This window comes from Dermacentor andersoni, chromosome 1 (assembly GCF_023375885.2).
Source record: "Dermacentor andersoni chromosome 1, qqDerAnde1_hic_scaffold, whole genome shotgun sequence".
Lineage (NCBI taxonomy): Eukaryota > Metazoa > Arthropoda > Arachnida > Ixodida > Ixodidae > Dermacentor > Dermacentor andersoni.
In genome coordinates, this window is record NC_092814.1 from 257,780,122 (window position 1) to 257,800,555 (window position 20,434).

The window sequence follows — 20,434 nt, forward strand, 5'->3', positions numbered from 1 at the left end:
AAATCCCTCATTATCTCCCTGACGGCGTCTATAATTGTCTTGGAGGTTAACTCCGTGTCACAAGGGTCAACTGGATAAAATACAAAAAAATCATCAACAAAGCAGAATATTTTTACGGTTGTCAGCTGTAGGCGAGCGAGTAAGCCCCTGTCATAGCGTGCCAACAAAACGCCGCTAGGTACGGGTGCCGAACATGAACCTATACACACTCCCTGCTTTTGAATTAAAAGCTTATTATCATGACAAATGAATGTGGATTTTAGGTAGTAGGTGAGCATCTCCATGAAGCTGCCAACACTCGTTCCACAGGCATTTTGAAACCTAACTACCCCATGCTAATCGATGCAATCACCAACTTCCTCTAAAATCAGGTTACTTGGTAATGAATAGTACAAGTCTTTGACATCAACGGAAAAGGCGCGGGAGTGCGGCAGGCACTCACTTTGCAAGAAAGTAGACACTTCATGTGGCTTCCAGAAGAGGAAAGGGTTGTCCACTTCCAGATTTCCCAGGGATTTTTGCAGGAAAGCACCTAGGAGTCGCTGCCAGGTTCCCCACTCCAACACAGTCACACAAAAAAGGGCTTCCACCTTATGTGTTTTTGCCGAGAAGAACACAGTCAAAGTTGCGCCCTTTGAAGTCCTCACAGAGGATGCCAGCTTGGTCAGACTTGACGATTCGCACAGTTTGGCTGCTTCGGCCTTCACCTTTGCTGGCTTGACTCCGCTTGCCTCCTAGAAGTGGCTCCTCAGGGCTTGCTCAGACTTGAGATGGAAGGTCGCTGCACAGGCGACTACGAAGCCACCTTCCTTGTCTGAAAGGAGTAGCTTCAGGCCGTCGTCCCGGAGTGAGAAAACAACAGAGGCTGCCTTTTTTGTGTTCCTCGCGTCCATTGGGTCGCCCTTGAGGAAGACAATAGACACATTCCTTGATAACACCATACGCTCCCTCATCCTTGGTCCTAGAAGCTGCATTTCTGACCAAACAGAGCGTTTCAAACTGGTATATTTTCAGGCATGGGCAGTACTTTGGCCCCAATTTGAGGTAGTGCTGTACATCTTCAGGGACGCGAGCGTCGTCCAAAAGTACAATGTATCGTCTGCAAGCCAAGGCAGGAGTGAGGGTTGTCTGCAATGTACCCCTAATAAACTAAGCAGGTTGTGCAAAATAGTCAACAGGGTGGATACTGTCGTGCGTAAAAGTTGCTATAAGAATCACGTTCGCAGCTTCATTGACTGTACAATGCAAGTCATCTATAAAATCGCCCTCGATTGTAAACCTTGCTATATCGGGCAAACGGGGAGGTGCATTAATGATCGCCTGCACGAGCGTGCCTCTTCACTAAAAGGAAACCCGTTCAGTCATCTGGCTGCCCACTGTAACACGTGTGGTTGCACCCCGATCTTTAAGAAGTGCGAAATAATTGGAAGATATAGTGAAAAGCGTATAATATATAGAGATTTATACAGTACCAGTGGCACCCACGATGATAATGGAAGAAAGAATAGTCTAGAGGAACTTGAAATCCCACAAGTAACGCCGGAAGAAGTAAAGAAAGTCTTGGGAACTATGCAAAGGGGGAAGGCAGCTGGGGAGGATCAGGTAACAGCAGATTTGTTGAAGGATGGTGGGCAAATTCTTATAGAAAAAAATGGCCACCCTGTATACACAATGCCTCATGACCTCGAGCGTACCGGAATCTTGGAAGAATGCTTACATAACCCTAATCCATAAGAAAGGGGATGCCAATGACTTGAAAAATTATAGACTGATCAGCTTACTGTCTGTTGCCTACAAAGTGTTTACTAAGGTAATTGCAAATAGAATCAGGAACACCTTAGACTTCTGTCAACCAAAGAACCAGGCAGGATTCCGTAAAGGCTACTCAACAATAGACCATATTCACACTATCAATAAGGTGACAGAGAAATGTGCGGAATATAACCAACCCTTATATACAGCTTTCATTGATTACGAGAAAGCGTTTGATTCAGTCAAAACCTCAGCAGTCATGCAGGCATTACGGAATCAGGGTGTAGACGAGCCGTATGTAAAAATACTGAAAGATATCTATAGCGGCTCCACAGCCACCATAGTCCTCCATAAAGAAAGCAACAAAATCCCTATAAAGAAAGGTGTCAGGCAAGGAGATACGATCTCTCCAATGCTATTCACAGCGTGTTTACGGGAGGTATTCAGAGACCTGGATTGGGAAGAATTGGGGATAAGAGTTAATGGAGAATACCTTAGTAACTTGCGATTCCCTGATGATACTGCCTTGCTTAGTAACTCAGGGGACCAACTGCAATGCATGCTCACTGACCTGGAGAGGCAAAGCAGAAGGGTGGGTCTAAAAATTAATCTGCAGAAAACTAAAGTAATGTTTAACAGTCTCGGAAGAGAACAGCAGTTTATGATAGGTAGCAAGGCACTGGAAGTGGTAAGGGAATACATCTACTTAGGGCAGGTAGTGACCGCGGGTCCGGATCATGAGACGGAAATAATCAGAAGAATAAGAATGGGCTAGTGTGGGTTTGGCAGGCATTCTCAGATCATTAACAGCAGGCTGCCATTATCCCTCAAGAGAAAAGTGTATAAAAGCTGTGTCTTACCAGTACTCACGTACGGGGCAGAAACCTGGAGGCTTATGAAAAGGGTTCTACTTAAATTGAGGACGACGCAACAAGCTATGGAAAGAAGAATGATGGGTGTAATGTTGAGGGACAAGAAAAGAGTAGATTGGGTGAGGGAACAAACGCGAGTTAATGACATCTTAGTTGAAATCAAGAAAAAGAAATGGGCATGGGCAGGACATGTAATGAGGAGGGAAGATAACCGATGGTTATTAAGGGTTACGGACTGGATTCCAAGGGAAGCGCAGCAGGGGGCGGCAGAAAGTTAGGCGGGCAGATGAGATTAAGAAGCTTGCAGGGACAACATTGCCACAATTAGTGCATGATCGGGGTAATTGGAGAAGTATGGGAGAGGCCTTTGCCCTGCAGTGGGCGTAACCAGGATGATGATGATGATGATGATAGTGAGAAGCCTGTGGGGAAAATCTTTGAGGCATATTGCATACTCACAAATGGCGACGCATACGTCACTTCTGCGTCCCTCACGAGATCAACAAAAGAAACTGCATTATCTCCGTGGCTGATGCTTATCCTCCTTTTTCTGTTCTTTATGTCACATTCATTGATGTCTTTATATGCGGATTCTGCAAATGAAGCATTTGGTTGCTAGTCAGCACTCTGTCCTGTGCTCTTTACTCACTCGTCCTGTGTCACGCTGTTTCTGTTCTTTATTCTAAAGATTCACATATACATGTATTACAACGTACAATTAAGCAACAAATTAAAACATTACTTAAAGAATTAATAAATAAAATGTAAAGAGAGTTCATCAATTGGTGCACTGTGCAATGAGGTCAAAATATAAGTTAATACCAAGCAACACTGCCTGCTCAGGGGAAATTTATTTTGTTTATTAGAAAAGATACCCATTGGTAAACTTTTCTGAATGATTGCAAAATGCTATGTTCTGGCTCAGATCATGACGGTCTTTTATGACATACAAAGCTATGCTTGGGCATGTCAAGGAAGTGCACCGACCAATACATTGCACATATAAATCAAACACAACGGCAACTAGAGCTCGAGGTACCCAAAAGCATGTCCCTGAGAAGCAACCTTTTACATCGCAAGTACCACTGAGGCTAGAAGGCAAACACTCTCATCACAGTGCACTTTAAAAAGAAGGATGTTTGATTTTTCTCTCCATGAGGCTCATTATAAGTTTAGAAGGAGCAACCGCTGCATAAGAATCGCCAATTTTATTTGAGCGTTTCTAACCAACCATTCTTTTACCATTCAGATACCAGGCAGCAACTTGTCACATAAAAATGCTGTAGGGGCACCCTGGTCGCAGTGCGCAAGAACGGGAGGCGTTCGCAGGCATTAGCGTAGTTCGCTGAATGCTACTTGCACATTTTCACCCCACAGAAAGAGGACATTGTCTCATGTAAGGCATGTTAACGGCGCAGCAATACATGAGAAGTTTGCAACAAAGTGCCAGTAATAGGCGCACAGCCCCAAAAGGTGCTTTACTGCCTTCTTGTTGGACGGTGTGGGGAACTTTTCCACAGTGTCTGTTTCGTCTGGGTCGTACACCCTCGTGACTGACGACATGGCCGAGGAAGCACAGTTCACTGAAACAAAATGACATTTCTCAGGCTTTAGCGTCAGGCCAGCGAAGCGTATGGCTTGGAGAACAGTGAGTAACCAGCTAAGTTGCTCCTCGAATGTAGCTGACAGCACAATGACGTCATCTAGATAGACCAAGCAAGTTTGCCACTTCAGGCCTGATAGTACGGTGTTTATTAGATGCTGAAAAGTAGCAGGCACTGAGCACAAACCGAAAGGAATGACCTTAAATTCATGAAAACCACCGGGGGTCACAAAGGCAGTTTTCTCACGATCTCTCTTATCGACTTCGATCTGCCAATACCCACTTCGTACGTCCATTGATGAAAAATAATGTGCATGCCAGTGAATCCAATGTCCAGTGAATCCAGTGAATCCTGTCCAGTGAATCGTCAATGCGTGGCAGCAGGTAGACATCTTTATTCGTGACCTGATTTAATTTGCGGTAATCAATGCAGAATCACAAACTGCCATCTTTCTTTTTGTCTAAGACCACAGGTGATGCCCAGGGACTTTTCGAAGGCTGTATCACATCATCCTCGAGCATCATCTTCACTTGCTTTTGAATCTCTTCACATTCCTTTGGAGCTACACGGTAGGTATTTTGTCAGTCAAACTGGCCACATAGTATAATCCGTGATTATACGGTGCTTGGTCAGTGGTGTTTGTTTGACCTCTGACGTAGTCGAAGAGCAATCTTCGAACTGGTGTATCAGCTCCAACATGCACTGCTGCTCGGAAGGCGAGAGGGTGGAGCTGACATCGACAGGCAAAGGCGTCAAGGGCGGGACGGTCGTTTCTTGTAGAGTGAAACAATCTTTTACTTGGCTGATGTCGTCGCAATATGCAATTGTGGTGCCCTTCTGGATGTGATGGCGTTCGTTGCTGAAGTTTGTGAGAAGGACTTCCGCATGCCCATGACTCATGTCGAGTACGCCTCTAGCAATGGAAACGCCTTGCGTGAGCAATAGTGCAACAATTTGCTCCGCGAGCATATCCCCGTGGTAGGACTTCTTGCATGTAGATACAAGGCGGCAGGATCGCGGCTGAATGGTCACATCGTCGGCGATTCGCAAATGCTCATGTTGCCCATCATTCATGGTGTCAGCATATGGGCTGGCTGAAAACGTCACCATGCGTTCCGGAATATTCATCCGGAATCCAGAAAGTCACAGAATCACAGAAAATCCATCCCCAAGAAGAGGTCTATGCAGCAGTCGAGGAGAATGATGAAAGCAGCAGTGAAGCTGGAATCACCAATGTGGATTAGGGATTAGGGCGGTGCATGTTCCCGTTAATGTCATTAGCCGACCTCCGGCACTTCTTATGTGGGGCCCACAGTGTCTTTACTTTCCTGATGCGGTCGGCCAGCTCTTGCTGCATGATCAAGAAGTCTGCGCCAGTGTCAACAAGTGCGGTGATGTAATGTCTATCCACCAGAATGCTGAGATCGGCACGGACATCATCGGCGTGAGTAGTCGTCATTATCATATCGTCTTCGTCGGCATTAGTATTCGTCATTGTCTTATCTTCGTAGGGAGCGTGGGGGGTATTCTTGGCGTCTCGACGCAGGACAACTTCCCCCCTGGTGGTTGCTGCGGATAGTTTCCCCGGCGTGGACTAGGGGAACGACTAACCCTGCCGAAGTCAGTGGTGTAACTTTGGCAGTTTGGGGAAGTGTAATGCACAGGTGACGGGGACTGCCAGCAACGACATGGTAAAGTTGCTTGGCTACGCGACAGCTGATCACTGTTCGGGGCACGATGGTGGTCGAAGTGCAGAGAAGCGGCAGGTGAAAAGAGGCAGACTCCAGCATCTAGATAGGGACAGTAACGGGCAGTATGGCCAGGTTCCCCGCAGTGGAAGCACAGTGGTCGATGGTCAGCTGCACGCCACAAGTCAGTATGGCAACCTAGAGGTAATCTCCCAGACTCCTGTTGCCACCACGGCAAGAGAACAGGCTATGGCTGAAATGGCGCTACCGGCGGTGAAGGGGGAGGACGTTGGACCATGTCAGCAGAGGTCAGCGGACGTGTCTCTGGACATGGGGCTGGTGAAGAGAAGACTTGCCGCAACTCCTGGTGCACGACTTTAGCAAGAGAAATGACTGGTGGCTCCGTAGCAGGAACACTGAGGGCTTGCAGCTCTTAACGCAGGATGTCTCGAATTATGTCCCATAAAGAAGTCTGATCAACAATCTGAGCCATGGAGCTTATTGGTGTGTTGTTGAGCTGGCAGTCAAAGTGGCAGCAACATTACTGAAGTGCCCCCTTGATGACAGTCACTTCCTTGATGAAGTTGTGGACCGCTGTTGGCGGATTTTGTACAAGGCCGGCAAACAGACGGGCCATATGGTCCACATACATGGCGACGGTTTCGTTGGGTTTCTGCATCCGAGCCTCGATAAGTTCTTGCACGAAATCTCGCCGGTCCGAGTTTGAGAATGTATTGAGAAGCTGACAACGAAAATTGCCCCACATTTGGAAGCTTGCTTTCCTGTTCGCATACCATGTACGAGCGCTGTTTTCTAGCACGAAATAAGCATGGGCGAGTTTTTGTTGTTTGTGCCAGTGATTTACCAGAGCGGCACATTCGTACTGGTCCAGCCAATCTTCGACATATTCAAATGCATCGCCGTGGAAGATTTTGGTGACGCGAGAGTATTCAAGAGTCACTGGGAAAGGCTAGTCGCCGTCTGTGAAGGCGGGGAAAGCGCCGATGATGAAGCCATGCTGGTGGGAGTCGCAATGGGAGGGAAGTCCGGGTTCATGCTGAGCAGGCGCTGACTGAAATGGTGGACTGGAGTCGTTACGAGAGGTGGAGCTTCGGGACTGGGTGTACGGGTGTATGGATAGGGGTTGCCAGCACGAGGTTGCAGGCTCCAGCACCTCCACCAGTGTCGCAAGGTAAAAAACAAAACAAAAAGAAACAGTGGTCGTAGCGCACTATTCAGGAGGCAATATTGAGCGATACTGTGACTTCTTCTTCCCTCCACCTTGATAAAAATGTTCATGCATATTCACATTATACTCTTCTTCATCGGAGTACAGGCATGGCAATCTCAACTAACCTAACTCTCTACTCGCTTGCAATGGAGTTAGAGCAACAAGGTTTTATCCTGTCTTTTCAACTTGTCCTGGTAAATGGTTGAGTGAGCTGCAGTTAACTCTGTGCAGTGATGACACCCTCAGAACCAATGAAAGTGCATTTACTGATGAGTGCAAGATAATACAGAAGGGACTGGATGGTAGAGACGCCTTTCTGGCAAACAATGACATCAACCCCATCCCCACAAAGAATACAATACAAAGTCCTGCATGTCACATCAAAGGACAACGCATCATTCCTGCTAAGATTTTGGAGACAGACACTAGAACGAACAAATGGACCGATACATATGTGTATGAGCCATTGTCTACTGACAACACCAGAAAAGTGACTGTGCGGCTTATAGACCTAAAAAAAATATGGCACAAGATGTTACATTTTGAGAGATGGATTACCTACTGCAACAGAGGCGCCAGCACTATTGCAGCCAAATAACTAGTCATGGCTCTGCTTCTATAGCATTCACAGTATGAGGCTTAGTAGGCCTCTTCGATTACCATTTCCCAACAATCCCAGACTGCTTGGGACTGCGGTCCCACATTCAATTTTCTCGGATAGCTTTGGAAGCTCACCCACAAGTCCGAGAGCTGCCAGAATTGCGTTCATTTTTCACAAACTGGAAGTCGTGGACTGTCCGTGGGATCTCAGAGTGGTCAGTAGATTTTTGGTCAGATCAGCACAAGCAGCTAGCAGACAACGGCTGTCTGAAATAGATGTATGCCACTTTGCCACCATGTTGTGAAAGATGCCACGTGCTTATGCATACTTTTCACATTCCAAATGGCAAATATTATGCACTTAGCTATTGTCTGTTACATTGGTGGTTTGTGTGCCATCATGCAGGATGTCCCTGAGCTCTGTAATTGCTGCAGCTTTAGTCTTCACAAGCATGTGCGCCGATCAAGAGCACATGCTTGCTATTCTTCATGCGTTTCGCGATATCTGTCATGCTCATTGCTATATGTGTACCAAACAGGTGAACTTCGCCTTTCATGTGAGTAAACCTGGTGTGCGAGGAAGCATATCATATTTCATGTGGTTGCTTCTCAGCGGTAGCTGGGGTAATATACAATCAGAGCTTCACCAATTGCTTCTCACACATGTTGACCACTTCTGTCTTGTGGGGATGCATGACTCTCACGCGTCTCCTGATATGTTGTTTTCCCACATATCTCCTGTCTCCTGTAATCCGGCTTCGCCGCGTGGCCTCATGCCGGCGGCAGTCGGTGTGGTTGAAGCGCATTGCGAGAGATGGCGCGAGTGTGGCTGTGCTAATGCCACCTAACGGCGGGGTTACTTGGGTGCGGAAAGGAGAAGGCTCTTCCTCTTTGGCTTGGGGTCAGCAAGTGGCGCAGACGTTCCGTGCGTGCGCCGATCCATGCTTCTGTGAGACCGTCTCACGAGGCCTCCTTCAAAAGCGCCACTGTTCGCGTGACCGTACGCGAGAACGACCAGGCGTTGGTGTCCAGCATGGGGCGAACATATTCACTCGTTATCCGGTCGCGGTGAGTCAGACTTTCGCGATTTGTCGCACGCCCATCGGCATGTTTTGTGGATAGCAACTCGGCTAGCAGGCATTGATCTATGAAAGGTGCAATAAAATGCCCTTGTGATTGTTCGCACTACTGTGTTGTCGTTACTTTGTCCCAAGAGCACGAGTGAGAACCCCACAGTCTCAAGTTCGAGTGTTTGCTTTTTGATGTGCACAATTAAGACGGTGTACATGCACTCCATACGAGATGCACATCAGGCCTTTTGTAGATGGTCTCATGAGCTTTGAGGATATCGGTGGGCACTTTCATGAATAGCGATGTGGTACAATCGAGATTTTGTTTATGCTCATGTGGGAATTCTGCTTAAATTTCGCAGGCAATGAGTTAGCTTAATTACAGCGGTTAAGTGGCATGAAGAGCAAAAGCGTAACGTAAACTGCGCTTTGCGAACATGTTCTAGGCTCTCAGCCTGCGATTCCACTATGTAAGCTTTATGGTTGTGCCGGCGACATGGCCATCGAGACTGTGCCATCTCTTACACCACATTAATAAATTTTCTGAGTAGTGGGGATATCTATGAGCAGCTATGAGCAGACGGCGGCAGCTAGGAGAGTGACTACTGGTCACGGTGCTTTTGAGTGAAACCTTGGACAGTCCCTGGCAGCTGGATCACGCGACTGTGACATGCCCTTCTGTCAGGACATGTCACGGCTAGTCGAACCGGAAGCCGTGGATGGTTTGCGGACAGTCCAAGACTACATAATTGAAAAAGCCCACTGCTATCACCTACAAGCATGAAACTGGCAAAAGCTTCAAGCATTACACAGAGTGTATGTGACAAAAGGCCTGCTGAAACCCACCACAGCAGAACTTACTGTTATACCAAACATCCCTCCATTTGCAATTTGCTACTGGAGGAGAGCAAGGCCATTCCGCAAAACTTTTCAATACCAAACCCAACAACATGTAATGACTATGGTGAACACATTATAATATGTAATCACTATGGTGAACCAATTTGCCATGCCCAAGATTGTGATGAGCCTGATTGCACCAGACATGCCACAGGACTTGCACTGAAGATGGGACTGATTGCAAGGACATTCCACTTTGTGAAGACACTACCATATCTAACCAAGAACTGCTTCTTTGCAACAAAAGGCACAATCAGACAGAATGATGCAAGTTATCTGCATGAAACCATGCCACAGAAGTCATGAAACTCTTAAAATATTACGCATGTTTACATTGTGGCAATTACAGAGACCAACAAGAATAGTCGCAACCATCTGTGACTTGAGAACAGACAGCAAGCTGCAAACCCCTGTTGCAAATGAATTCAAGGAACCCAGCAAAAGGTAAACTGGAGACTATCCTCAAGCCTGTTAGATAAGTAAATAAAGCTCTCCCACGGAAAGTGCAGCAAGCAGTATACAGGGGTGTCCCAGGCTGTCATGCACCAAGTAGAATATTCTATGCAGACAGGGAAGGAAGTTTCGGAGCAGCTCTGGGAGCAGCAAATTTGACACCTTGGAACAGTAAACACGCGTTTGGAGCAGCTTGGTAAACGTCAATATGACTGAAACACAGGCATATTAAGAAAAAGTGTTCCTATTAAGAAAAAGTGTTTCTTATTTGGCTTTGCAGAACACTTAGATTACGGCAGATCAGTTCTGCGGAAGTCTGCAAGGTGACCAAATTCATGACAAGGAAAAATTTTCATCCACCTGACTGTGGCATGAAGCTGCAAAGGAAACCCATACAGGTTTCTGAGAAAATACCATTAAGTTACATACCTGATGTGCCAAACCAAATGTGGCCAAGAAAAATATGACTGAGGGCTTTCCATGAACAGCGTGCACTCTTTGTTGATAGGCTTGTGTTAATGCTAGTTTTTTTTTCATTATGAACAAGCAACAAGTACTTAATTAAAACAACATTTATTACCTTACTTATTCAATAACATGCCACTGCAAAAGTTGTAGAATAGGTTGAGAAATGACTGACAACAGCGTATATAGCAACTTTGGTTTTGTGTGGTCCTTTTTTCCGACAAAAAGAAAAAAAAAGAAAACAAGGAAAAGCCAAGGAATTTCTTAAAATCCTCGTGACAACACATCCCCGCACCAGTAATATAAGTGGTCTCAGACGTATACGTCGTCACCTAGTGCTCTGTGTATTGTATGAACATGCAAACCTGGACCACAGTCTAATAATGGTTTGGAAAGTGAACCTTTACAAGATCGTGCTACTTTGCGTTTGATAGGGAACGAAGATGCACGCCAAAAACTGCTGATGCGATGAGAAAAAAGCGCACAGCTCATTCCTAGTGCCCCTATTTGACTAGGTTTGTGTAAATATTTATGCAATATATTTGGTGTGCAGAAGCATTTGCACTGTCACAGCATTTTTTATTATTATTATTATTAGTTTATTTCACAGGCTTTCTCATTAAAAATAAGTCTTCACAAATCCTAGGTTACTTAAAATGCCGTTATCGGTCATTTGTAAGCGTCATCCACAACTTTTTCATTGGCATCTCATCGATTAGGTAAATTTACAAATTTAGCTAATTAAACGTATTCATGCACAATGAACGAGAAATAACCACAGTGGCCACCATGAACACATGAACAACAGCCATCAAGGTACAATGAATGTCGGTTGCGCAGTGCCCTCTGCTAATTTTAATTTTTGGCAGCCTTCAGTTAAGATAGCAGAATACCACAGAATAAATGTGAAGTAATGCACTGGTCATTGCACATTTACTAGTATTTCGCATCGCTTGGCAAGAAAAAGCTTCAAGATATTTTTTAGAAAAATAAGGAGATAAAAATGTTTACTGGCTTTTCGGTCTGCGTTGTTGATCAACATATTGAATAAGCTCAATTGTTCGGGCTCATTCGCGGTTATGCCACAGGCGCCATAAAGCCAATGTAAAATGGCAGCTGATATTTGATGCACTGCACGGTTGTTTATTAAAATTTCTGGACTCAATCTGCACAAGTCACGTCGTGAACATTGTTGCCGCGAACACAATTTTGGAGGTTTGCGATTTCACCGAACCTTTAATTACGACCACAATTTGGCCACTAGGTTCATTAAATATGAAACTTTACATCCTTGGCTTGCGTTCTGCAATGGCGAGAGCCTGATATTGTGCGGTGTGGCCGGGCAGAAAGTAGTGTAGCCTGAGTGCAAATTAATTTGAGTGACGATTGCGGTTGCCATTCGATATTTGTGACCAAGAAATTTCATGAAAGTTAGCAGGTCATTTGTCGGCGTGTTGGGCTATCATCCTGGTAACCGGATGTGGTACACATGCAAAATAGACTTACAACGTCACATGCACGGTGTTCGCCAATTAATCGGCACAGATGTGCCCATACAGCGCAAAATCGAGTGATAAAATGTATAATGAAACTAACGAGCTACATGCTGAGCAGGCCGTACGACCTTATTCAATGAGCGTGGCTTTCCTTCCAGACTACCCCATGAAATGAGCGCCAGTTCAAATCATCTTTAGTTGGTCCGCATGTACACAAACACGTAACACTTTAGTAAAACATTCTTACTGCATTGAATAGCACAAAACGGTTTACATTTTCTTGCGGCCTAGTTACAATTATGCCACCACACACACCCACACTCCAAAGATGCTGACGCTGAAATGGATTGTGTAGGCTTGGATTGCAGGGCTAAGCGGTAGCCAACAGATGCCTATGGTTGTGTGGTCACCACTGAACACACACATCCTGCTGGCAACTTCATTTGAAGTTAGTGTTTTGGCACAGGTTGACACAGCTTAATGGCTTGGCGCAAGATGGTGCAATTGGCGCAAGCATTTCCATCCCTGTGCAGATGAAAGCAATTACAGTGAAACCTCATTAAACTTTTCAGATTACTGAACTTTGAGAAATACCCTGCTGACTCCTTATTGTTTCAATGTAAAGATATTTCAGTACTACAAACTTCAGCATACCGAACTTTTCAGAATAGCGATCATTATTCAGTTTCTCTGTGATGTTAACAATGCCTCAGTACTACGAACTCATATTCCGAAATCTGGGGATTCTTAGATTTCCGTGTATCCTTCACAGAAGCCGAAACAGTAGGCTAACAGAGCGGACGTCGTGGCACATGGTTTCAGAAAATCTGAGACGGCCCGAGAAAAAAAGAACGCGGGCGAGCGGAGGCAACGGCGCATCAGGTTTTGCGAGTGCATGCTCCACCCAGAAATGTGTCGCCCAGCAACGAAGGTGTGTCTCTTTCTTCTTTCACCCTTCTTTCTGCTCACACACCTTTTTTTTGTGCTTCTTTCTGCGGCCGTACTAGCTACGCGCGCGGTGACATGTATGTAACCTCTATACTCGTGGGAATGCCATGCAGTCGCACTTTGCACTTTCCAGATGCTGTCGTTTATGTGCGCTTGCGCTTTGACATAGTTCAGGTGTCTGCCTCGTGCCAGACAATTGCGGTGTCTATGGCAAGAAATGCGAAAAACAAGCAAAAAACAAACATTTCGCTTTGGAAGCGACATGGAGCTACCTTTTTGTCGGTAGTTTTTTCGGTGTGATTGTCGGTTTTGCGCACATCCCTCTTATTATACGGTGCTTCAGTAGTGCATGGCGGCAAAATGTATAGAAAATAGCACCAGCGCGTGCTGACAGCTAACAGTGACGTTTTTGTGGATAGCTCATATGGTGAAGAGTTATGAACTGATGAAATCATGGGTGGAATGGTTAACTATGGGGCTTTCATTAAAAAGATTTTTCAGAATAATGAACAATTTACAGCGGTCCCCTGAAGTTCGTTATATTGAGATTTCACTGTATATGTTGTTAGCACCAAACCGAGGAAGCACATCATATATTGTGTTCTTTCTAATTATTCAGTCCGTAAACAACTTTTTAATATATCAACACTAGGTGTTAGGGTGAATTCGAAAACATCAATTTCAGTTGTTTGCAGGGTGCCATCATTGCGTGGCTATTTCTTGCACATGTATAACCAAGAGTGCAAAATATTGTGGGTCTCTACGTGCCCGCGTGCAGCACCACAGTGCTCTCAAACGGGCTTAGCGGGAGTGTAATTGCCTATATCCAAATGCCAAATACTCTGAATGATAGAGAGTCCCAATGACCAACACCTATTTTTCAACTTTTTGCCACACGCATTGGCATGAGCTAAACACAGTGCAGCTGTGATCAAGGACTACAAGAGGCAGACTCAACTGGTGGCTTTATTCACTCTCGAACCTTTCCTGGCTTCCATTGGCTATGCTTAAATGTTAAAAGGACCATTATCAACGCTCTGTTCCTGAGAGGCAAGATGCCTGTGCATGCCGAGGCAGCTGTGTTTACACAAATAAGGCCTTGTAGAGAACCCATCATGGTAAATCAGGTCACCGAAAATCTTTGAACCTACGTTCCCTTTCCCCTTAAATTAGAATTAAATTCTGGAGATTTACGTGCCAAAATCGCTATCTGAATATGAGGCATGCTATAGTGTAGGACTCCAGAATAATTTTGAGCACCAGAGTTTCTTTAACATTCATCTAATTTATTTATTTACTTATGAAGAATACTTTCAGGGCCCAAAGGCACTACAGAAAGGAATGGGGGAAAAAAATGGCAAGACATACAGTAATAAGAAAATATTAAAAGGCATCTTGTCTTAAAGCGATCTTGAACTCGTGGTCATCAGTTATGCTTGCGATTGTGGAGGGAAGGTGGTTTCATCTATGCTTGTTCTAGGAACAAAAGAGCTATTACGCAAGTTTGTGCGACAAGATGGCAGACCCACCTTGAAGCAATCATTCATCCTTGAATATATGTAATGAGGTGGATGAAACAGGACGTCCTTCAAATCGTTGTTATAATAATAGATTTTGTGAAAATGATTAAGGCGAGATGAGTTTCAATGCAATGGAAGGTCAGGCAAGATTATGGTTTTCTTCATAAATGTGACAATGCAATGACACGAATAATTCGATAAGATGAAACATGCTGCGCGATTCTGAATTGCTTCAAGAGTTTGAATGAGTGTAGTCTGAGTAGGATCCCATATGGCACATGCGTACTCTAATTTAGAATGTACCAAGGTTTTGTGAAGTGTTAACTTCAGGGCAATGGAGTATCAAAAACGTTTTGACACAGATAACCAAGCATGCAACTCGCATTGTTAGTTACATATTTTACATGCTCATTCCATGAAAGATTAGGAGAAATGTGAACACAAAAGTATTTATAACTGTCAACAGATAGTAATGAAATATTATTGAGAGAGTAAGTACATGGACAATAATTAGTGGTGTGGTGAGAAACTTGCATGCTTTTACATTTAGTTGTATGAAGTGTCATGAGTTATTTACTGCACGATTCAATTACCCTATCTAGATTGCACTGAAGGTTGAGATAATCGGCATAGTTAGTAATTTTCTGGTAAACTACACAGTCATTTGCAAACAGTCAGACAGTCAAGGAAGAAAGGAAAGCAGGAAGATCATCAATATAAATCAAGAAAAGCAGAGTGTCCAAAACGGCCCTTGCGGGACCACCAGATGTTACGGCAGAATTAGGTGAACAACAGTCATTAGCTGTCACATACTGACTACGGTTAGAGAGAAATTACTTAATCCATGCAGGTACACAGGGGTCTATGTTAAGTTGATTAAGCTTGAAGATAAGTAGACTGCGTGAGACGAAGTCCAATGCTTTAGCAAAATCCAAATGTAAGCAATCAGTATCAAAGCCATAATCTGCATTACTAAATAAGTCATCAGTAAAACATAGCAATTGTATTTCGCACGAAACTGCTTTATGGAATCCATGCTGATAAATACTGAAGAAGGAATTGGACTCAAGGAATTCAATGAGGTGTGAGTATATTATATATTCTAAGATATTTACTAGAATGGATGTTAATGATATGGAATGGTAATTATTGGGAGAATGTACATCACCAAATTTATGCACAGAGACCACCTTCCCTATCTTTCTATCAGAGGGCAGTGTAGACATCTGTAATGACTCTTCTAAAAGCTTTGACAATACCAATGAAGAATAAACTTGTGTACATTTCAGTGTTTTTGATTAGATACAATCTGGACCAGCCGATGAAGACACTTTTAAATTGACAATCAGCCTTTCGACATCAACTTCATCAATAGCGATGGGATCCATTGGTAAGAAGTTGGTTGTTGGTACATGCTGAAATACTGTGGGGGTCCTCTTATGAAAATGAGTAACGAACACATTGTTCATAACATTGCAGCATTCGCTTTGCACTACTGGAACATTAGATTGGATTGAGTGTGTGTCCTTTTAGTACCGTTAATAATGCTAGGAAACTTATGGAGGTTAGAACGCAGCAGCAAAGGAAGAGTTTTATCAAAGAATTCCTTCTTGGCTTTTGAAAGCGCAGTACAGAATTCTCGACTGAATTTTTGATAGCAAGACCAGCGATCTGTTCTGGCTGCTAATTTTGCATGTGCGCGAAATATCCGCTTCTTTTTCTTGCGCATGCATTTTAACATGTTATTAAATTATGAAGAGTGAGGAGTCTATGAAACTTTTCTTTTAGGTACAAAACGATGAATTAGAGACAAGAGTTTGTTTTTATAAAGCAACCAATTGTCCTCAACTGATCGCTGCTCATAACCGGCAAAGAACCGATCAACAAAGGCCTGCAATTCCCTATTCATTCGAGTAACGTCTGCTTTACTGTAGTCTTGGATGACCCTGTTCTTTTTCTTGTTGGAAACCCCTGCCCGTAGAGTGAAGTGAATTACAGAGTGGTCGTTAATCCTGGTGAATGAGTTAAGCAGGAAGCTAGGTGTGATGCAGTGGTAAGTATTAAGTCTAGAATATTAGTGGAAGTGGGAGTTATGCGAGTGGGAAAGTGAACAAGCTGAGTTAAGTTGAAGTCCTGACAAAAAGTTAAAAATTTTTTTGCTTTCAGCTAAGTTGTGTTTTAAGGAAACTGGGTCTCTTTCCCACCTGATGTCTGGAAAACTGAAGTTGCCAAGCATGAAGAGGGGCAATTTTGGGTCATTACAGGAGGACTGAAGCACTTGGTGGCCGATAACAGACACAGAAAATTATTTCGCGAGAATCCATGAGCACGTACACACACAAGCTGAAGTGAGGATGGTGGTGGAATGCAAAAATACATGGCACACAAGCATTTTTGCATTCAACCACCATCTAAACGGAGCCAGGCTAAAACCCGCAACCAACGCATATGATGGTCTTCATAGGGCATGTAGGAAGAAGTGAACTGAGGAGAGGCCCTGATGTCATGTTCTATGAAGCATCCAAGTACCTTTAACATATAGGGTAGCTTTTCTTCCTCCTCTCTGCCTGCTTTTTCCATCCTACGAGTGCTGAGCGCGCCTCCTCCACGCTAAGGCCATGCCAGGTGGAAAGGATAAGCTCCCATAGCAACCGTTGCCATTTGACACATGAATCAGGAGAGCGAAACCTAAAGAGCAACTTCTGCCACACATTTTACAATGCCCCTAGGATTGTAGGAACATCTCAGTTTATTCTTTAATTACAAATCAGACTACAGCGTTATCCCCAGGAAACACACAGCGTATGAGGCACACTATGAGGGCTGCGAGTGGATCAGGGCTACATTTTCATTTCAGTAATGATGATATGTGGAGTTTTGGGGCACAAGGGCCCTAAATTTCAATAACAAGCTTTTTGGCATCCACCCAAATTCTAGCACAGGGCCACAAAGGAAACCCATATGGATTCCTCAGAAAGAAAGCCTTGCAGTTGAAGAAAAATTCGTTCTGGTATAGGACTCGAACCCCGGAGGAACGGCTACAGTTTGGGTGGATGCCAATTTTTCCCTTACATGTACTTTCCTCCACCTTGTGGGCTTCCGCAGAACTGATTTTCCATATTCATTGTCCCACTGCCTCAAGTTGTCAATTAATTTGCCCTCGCTCTGCGATAACGGGTTTGAATCCTGGAACAGGACAAATTTTTCCTTAACTGAGAATTTTTTTTTCCTGAGAAATCCATATGGGTTTCCTTTGTAGCTTCGTGCAGCATTTGGGTAGATAACAATTTTCCCTTTCAAGACCCCTCCTCCACCTTGCGGGATTCCGCAGAACTGATTTGCCATATGAGTAGTTTTGCATTCAACCTCCATAGGAACGCAGCCAATGTGGCCAGGAATCACACTCATGGCCTCGTGCCCTGCAGAAGAATGACAACCACTGAGCCACAGCAGCGAATATTTCTTTCCCCCTTACCCCTTTCTTTGGCTACCTCGTTTGTCATCGCTGGCAGATAACCATGGAGCTGGAGGAGCTATAGCATATCATTCACCGGTAGCGCACAGTTCAAAGGTTGCAGGCATGAACATCGCACCACACACAAGGTTGCACAATAAAGAAAAGTGTGAAAAGTCTTTGTACATAATGCACAAGGACAAAGTGCAGTGTGCAGCAGCAGACACCACATATGGAAAGCGGCATATGTCGCATGAATGAGCTCACACAGGGGAAACGCATATTGGGACAAGTCACAGCATGCCAGGATACAAATTAAGTGACGACACTAATGCTTAGTCAATAGACGCTTTTACTTTAGCTGTTTAGTGTAATAGCAAGATCGAAATGAGTCGTTTTAACAACAGAGTATTATGGATAAGCTTGCAGAGTTTTTGAGATCACTTTTCATTTCAAATGCATAGAGGCCTAATGAGAGAAATTTTCGAGAATACAGCGCCACCTATTGGCAAAGTTGAGAGCTGGCCACGATGACATAAGGCCTCTGAGATCAGGCAATCTTGAAGGCCAGGGACGGCAGGCTTGTGCCGATTTCACCAAGGATCGGCAGACATGTAAAGTACAAATACAGTTAAACCTCGATATAATGAACTTCAATATAACAAAATTCTCAATGCAATGAAGTATTTAACTTTTTATAACTTCTCGTCCCTAGAACATCGTGCATTTAGAACCTCAATATAGGAAAGTGTTTTATAGACGATTTCAATGTAACGAAATTTCACTATCGCCGCAGAGGAATACCGAGGCAACAAATGGAACCTTCCATGGATGCAGATGGACAAGTGGTTAAACTACAAATGGCTGATTATGAAGGCACCTCTCAAATCGCACATGACCAAGAGCAACCAATGAAGTGAAGCAGTCGTGTTCCATATAAAGTGCCATAAGATCCCATCGTGCCCCACAGGCTGTATGCTTTGGGTGCGAATAAAAGCATGCGAGGGCGAACCGAAAAGGATGGTGGCTTGATGAGCATCATCTTCCCACACGAGCAAGGGGAAAGACGAGCAAGCTCGCAATAGCATGAAAGTGGGGTGGGGGGTGGGGGGGGCAGGTTGGAGTGCGTCTCCTTTTCTAGCATGGCTGACCGCATGCACAGACCTTATGCCCAGATTTAGAGGTAATCTGCTCCGTGTGCAACGATGCCGAGAAGGTGTCGCATCATGTGCGCTGTCTTCCTGCCCGTATAGTACTGGAAGTTGCATAATCTTGAGTTTCGGAGATGCGTTGAAGTGAACGGCAGATGAAGCATTCGCTCCCTACTGCTGGTGCTTTTCATGATGACGTCGTCCCATTGCCGGTGATACTACCAGCATGTTATCAGCTGCGAGGGCGGAATGTACGCAAAAGTGTGGCTGGCTTCGCTTCATACTACTGATGTGAAGATATTGTCGACACGGCATGAAACCATATCTTACTTCGCCGACTCTCAAATTCAACAAAATGAACTTTTTCCCGATTCAAATGTGCTTTTCTGATCACCCAGTAATTTGAAAAAAATTTCGCTCCCTTGTGTAAGAAAAGTCTATCAGTGACTGTACTTATCTGCACAAAATGTTCAATTCTAATATAAAGAAATTTAGATATAACCAGAGTCCTTCCATGTTTTTCTGGTCACGAAACTCCGCCGTCACGCTATGGGAGAGGTTCATATGCTGCGCAAAGGTGCTGCGCCACGGCGCCACTGTGCCACAGAGGGCATCATTCACGTGCCGAAACGCGTGCGCAATGCGAGGCGAGCTGAGTGATCGGGGGCGTTCTGTGCATGTGCTGCGCTATATTTCGAGTGCTGGGCTGTTTAGTTGAAGTGGCAGGGTGGGACAACGATGCCGAACATGTGCTGCAAGTAACAGCTGAAGAAATAGAATGGTGGTATCTCTAACAAGCCATTTAAAAAAAAAATTGCTGTATTTGTGATGTGGCTACTTGTGTTTGTTTGAGAGTTGTTTTGCCATGTGTTATGAAATGCTTATGATTTACACTTTCTTGTTTATAGAAACAATCGATTATGCATTCTGTATTTATTGCCATTCGTTTGCTGGTGTATGTTTCCTGCCCCCCAATGCATATCTCTCACATTTGATGTTATTTCTTCGTGCTTATTTGCTTATTATATAAGTGTCATGCTTTTAACAAACTTCTTGCATTGTGAATGGTGGACCATTCGTGACCGGACGCCTCTGTGCTGTCTCTATTTCGCTCCGCTTATTTTACATAAATAAATGATCGTGCTTGTATGTTGTTTTTGCACCAACACGTTCTATTTCTTTTCTTAATCGAATTATAACGTTTTTAACATATTGTAAATAGTTGCGCAT

General features: G+C 44.3%; 1 protein-coding gene across 6 annotated transcripts in view; it reads right to left on the reverse strand.

The window, feature by feature from the left end:
* The window catches only part of Mvd (mevalonate diphosphate decarboxylase), a 111,701-nt gene that overhangs the window by 5,388 nt on the left and 85,879 nt on the right, over window positions 1–20,434 (reverse strand). For 2 of the 6 annotated variants that reach the window (XM_055063667.2, XM_055063663.2), the window contains one exon: window positions 18,403–18,634. The exons of 2 other annotated variants lie outside the window; for them this stretch is intronic. In XM_055063667.2, the coding sequence (XP_054919642.1) occupies window positions 18,506–18,634 (129 nt within the window). In that variant the 3' untranslated portion in view covers window positions 18,403–18,505. Of the gene's footprint in view, window positions 1–18,402; window positions 18,635–20,434 lie in introns of those variants that run through there. 2 more of the 6 variants (XM_055063671.2, XM_055063664.2) reach the window with 2 other exon arrangements.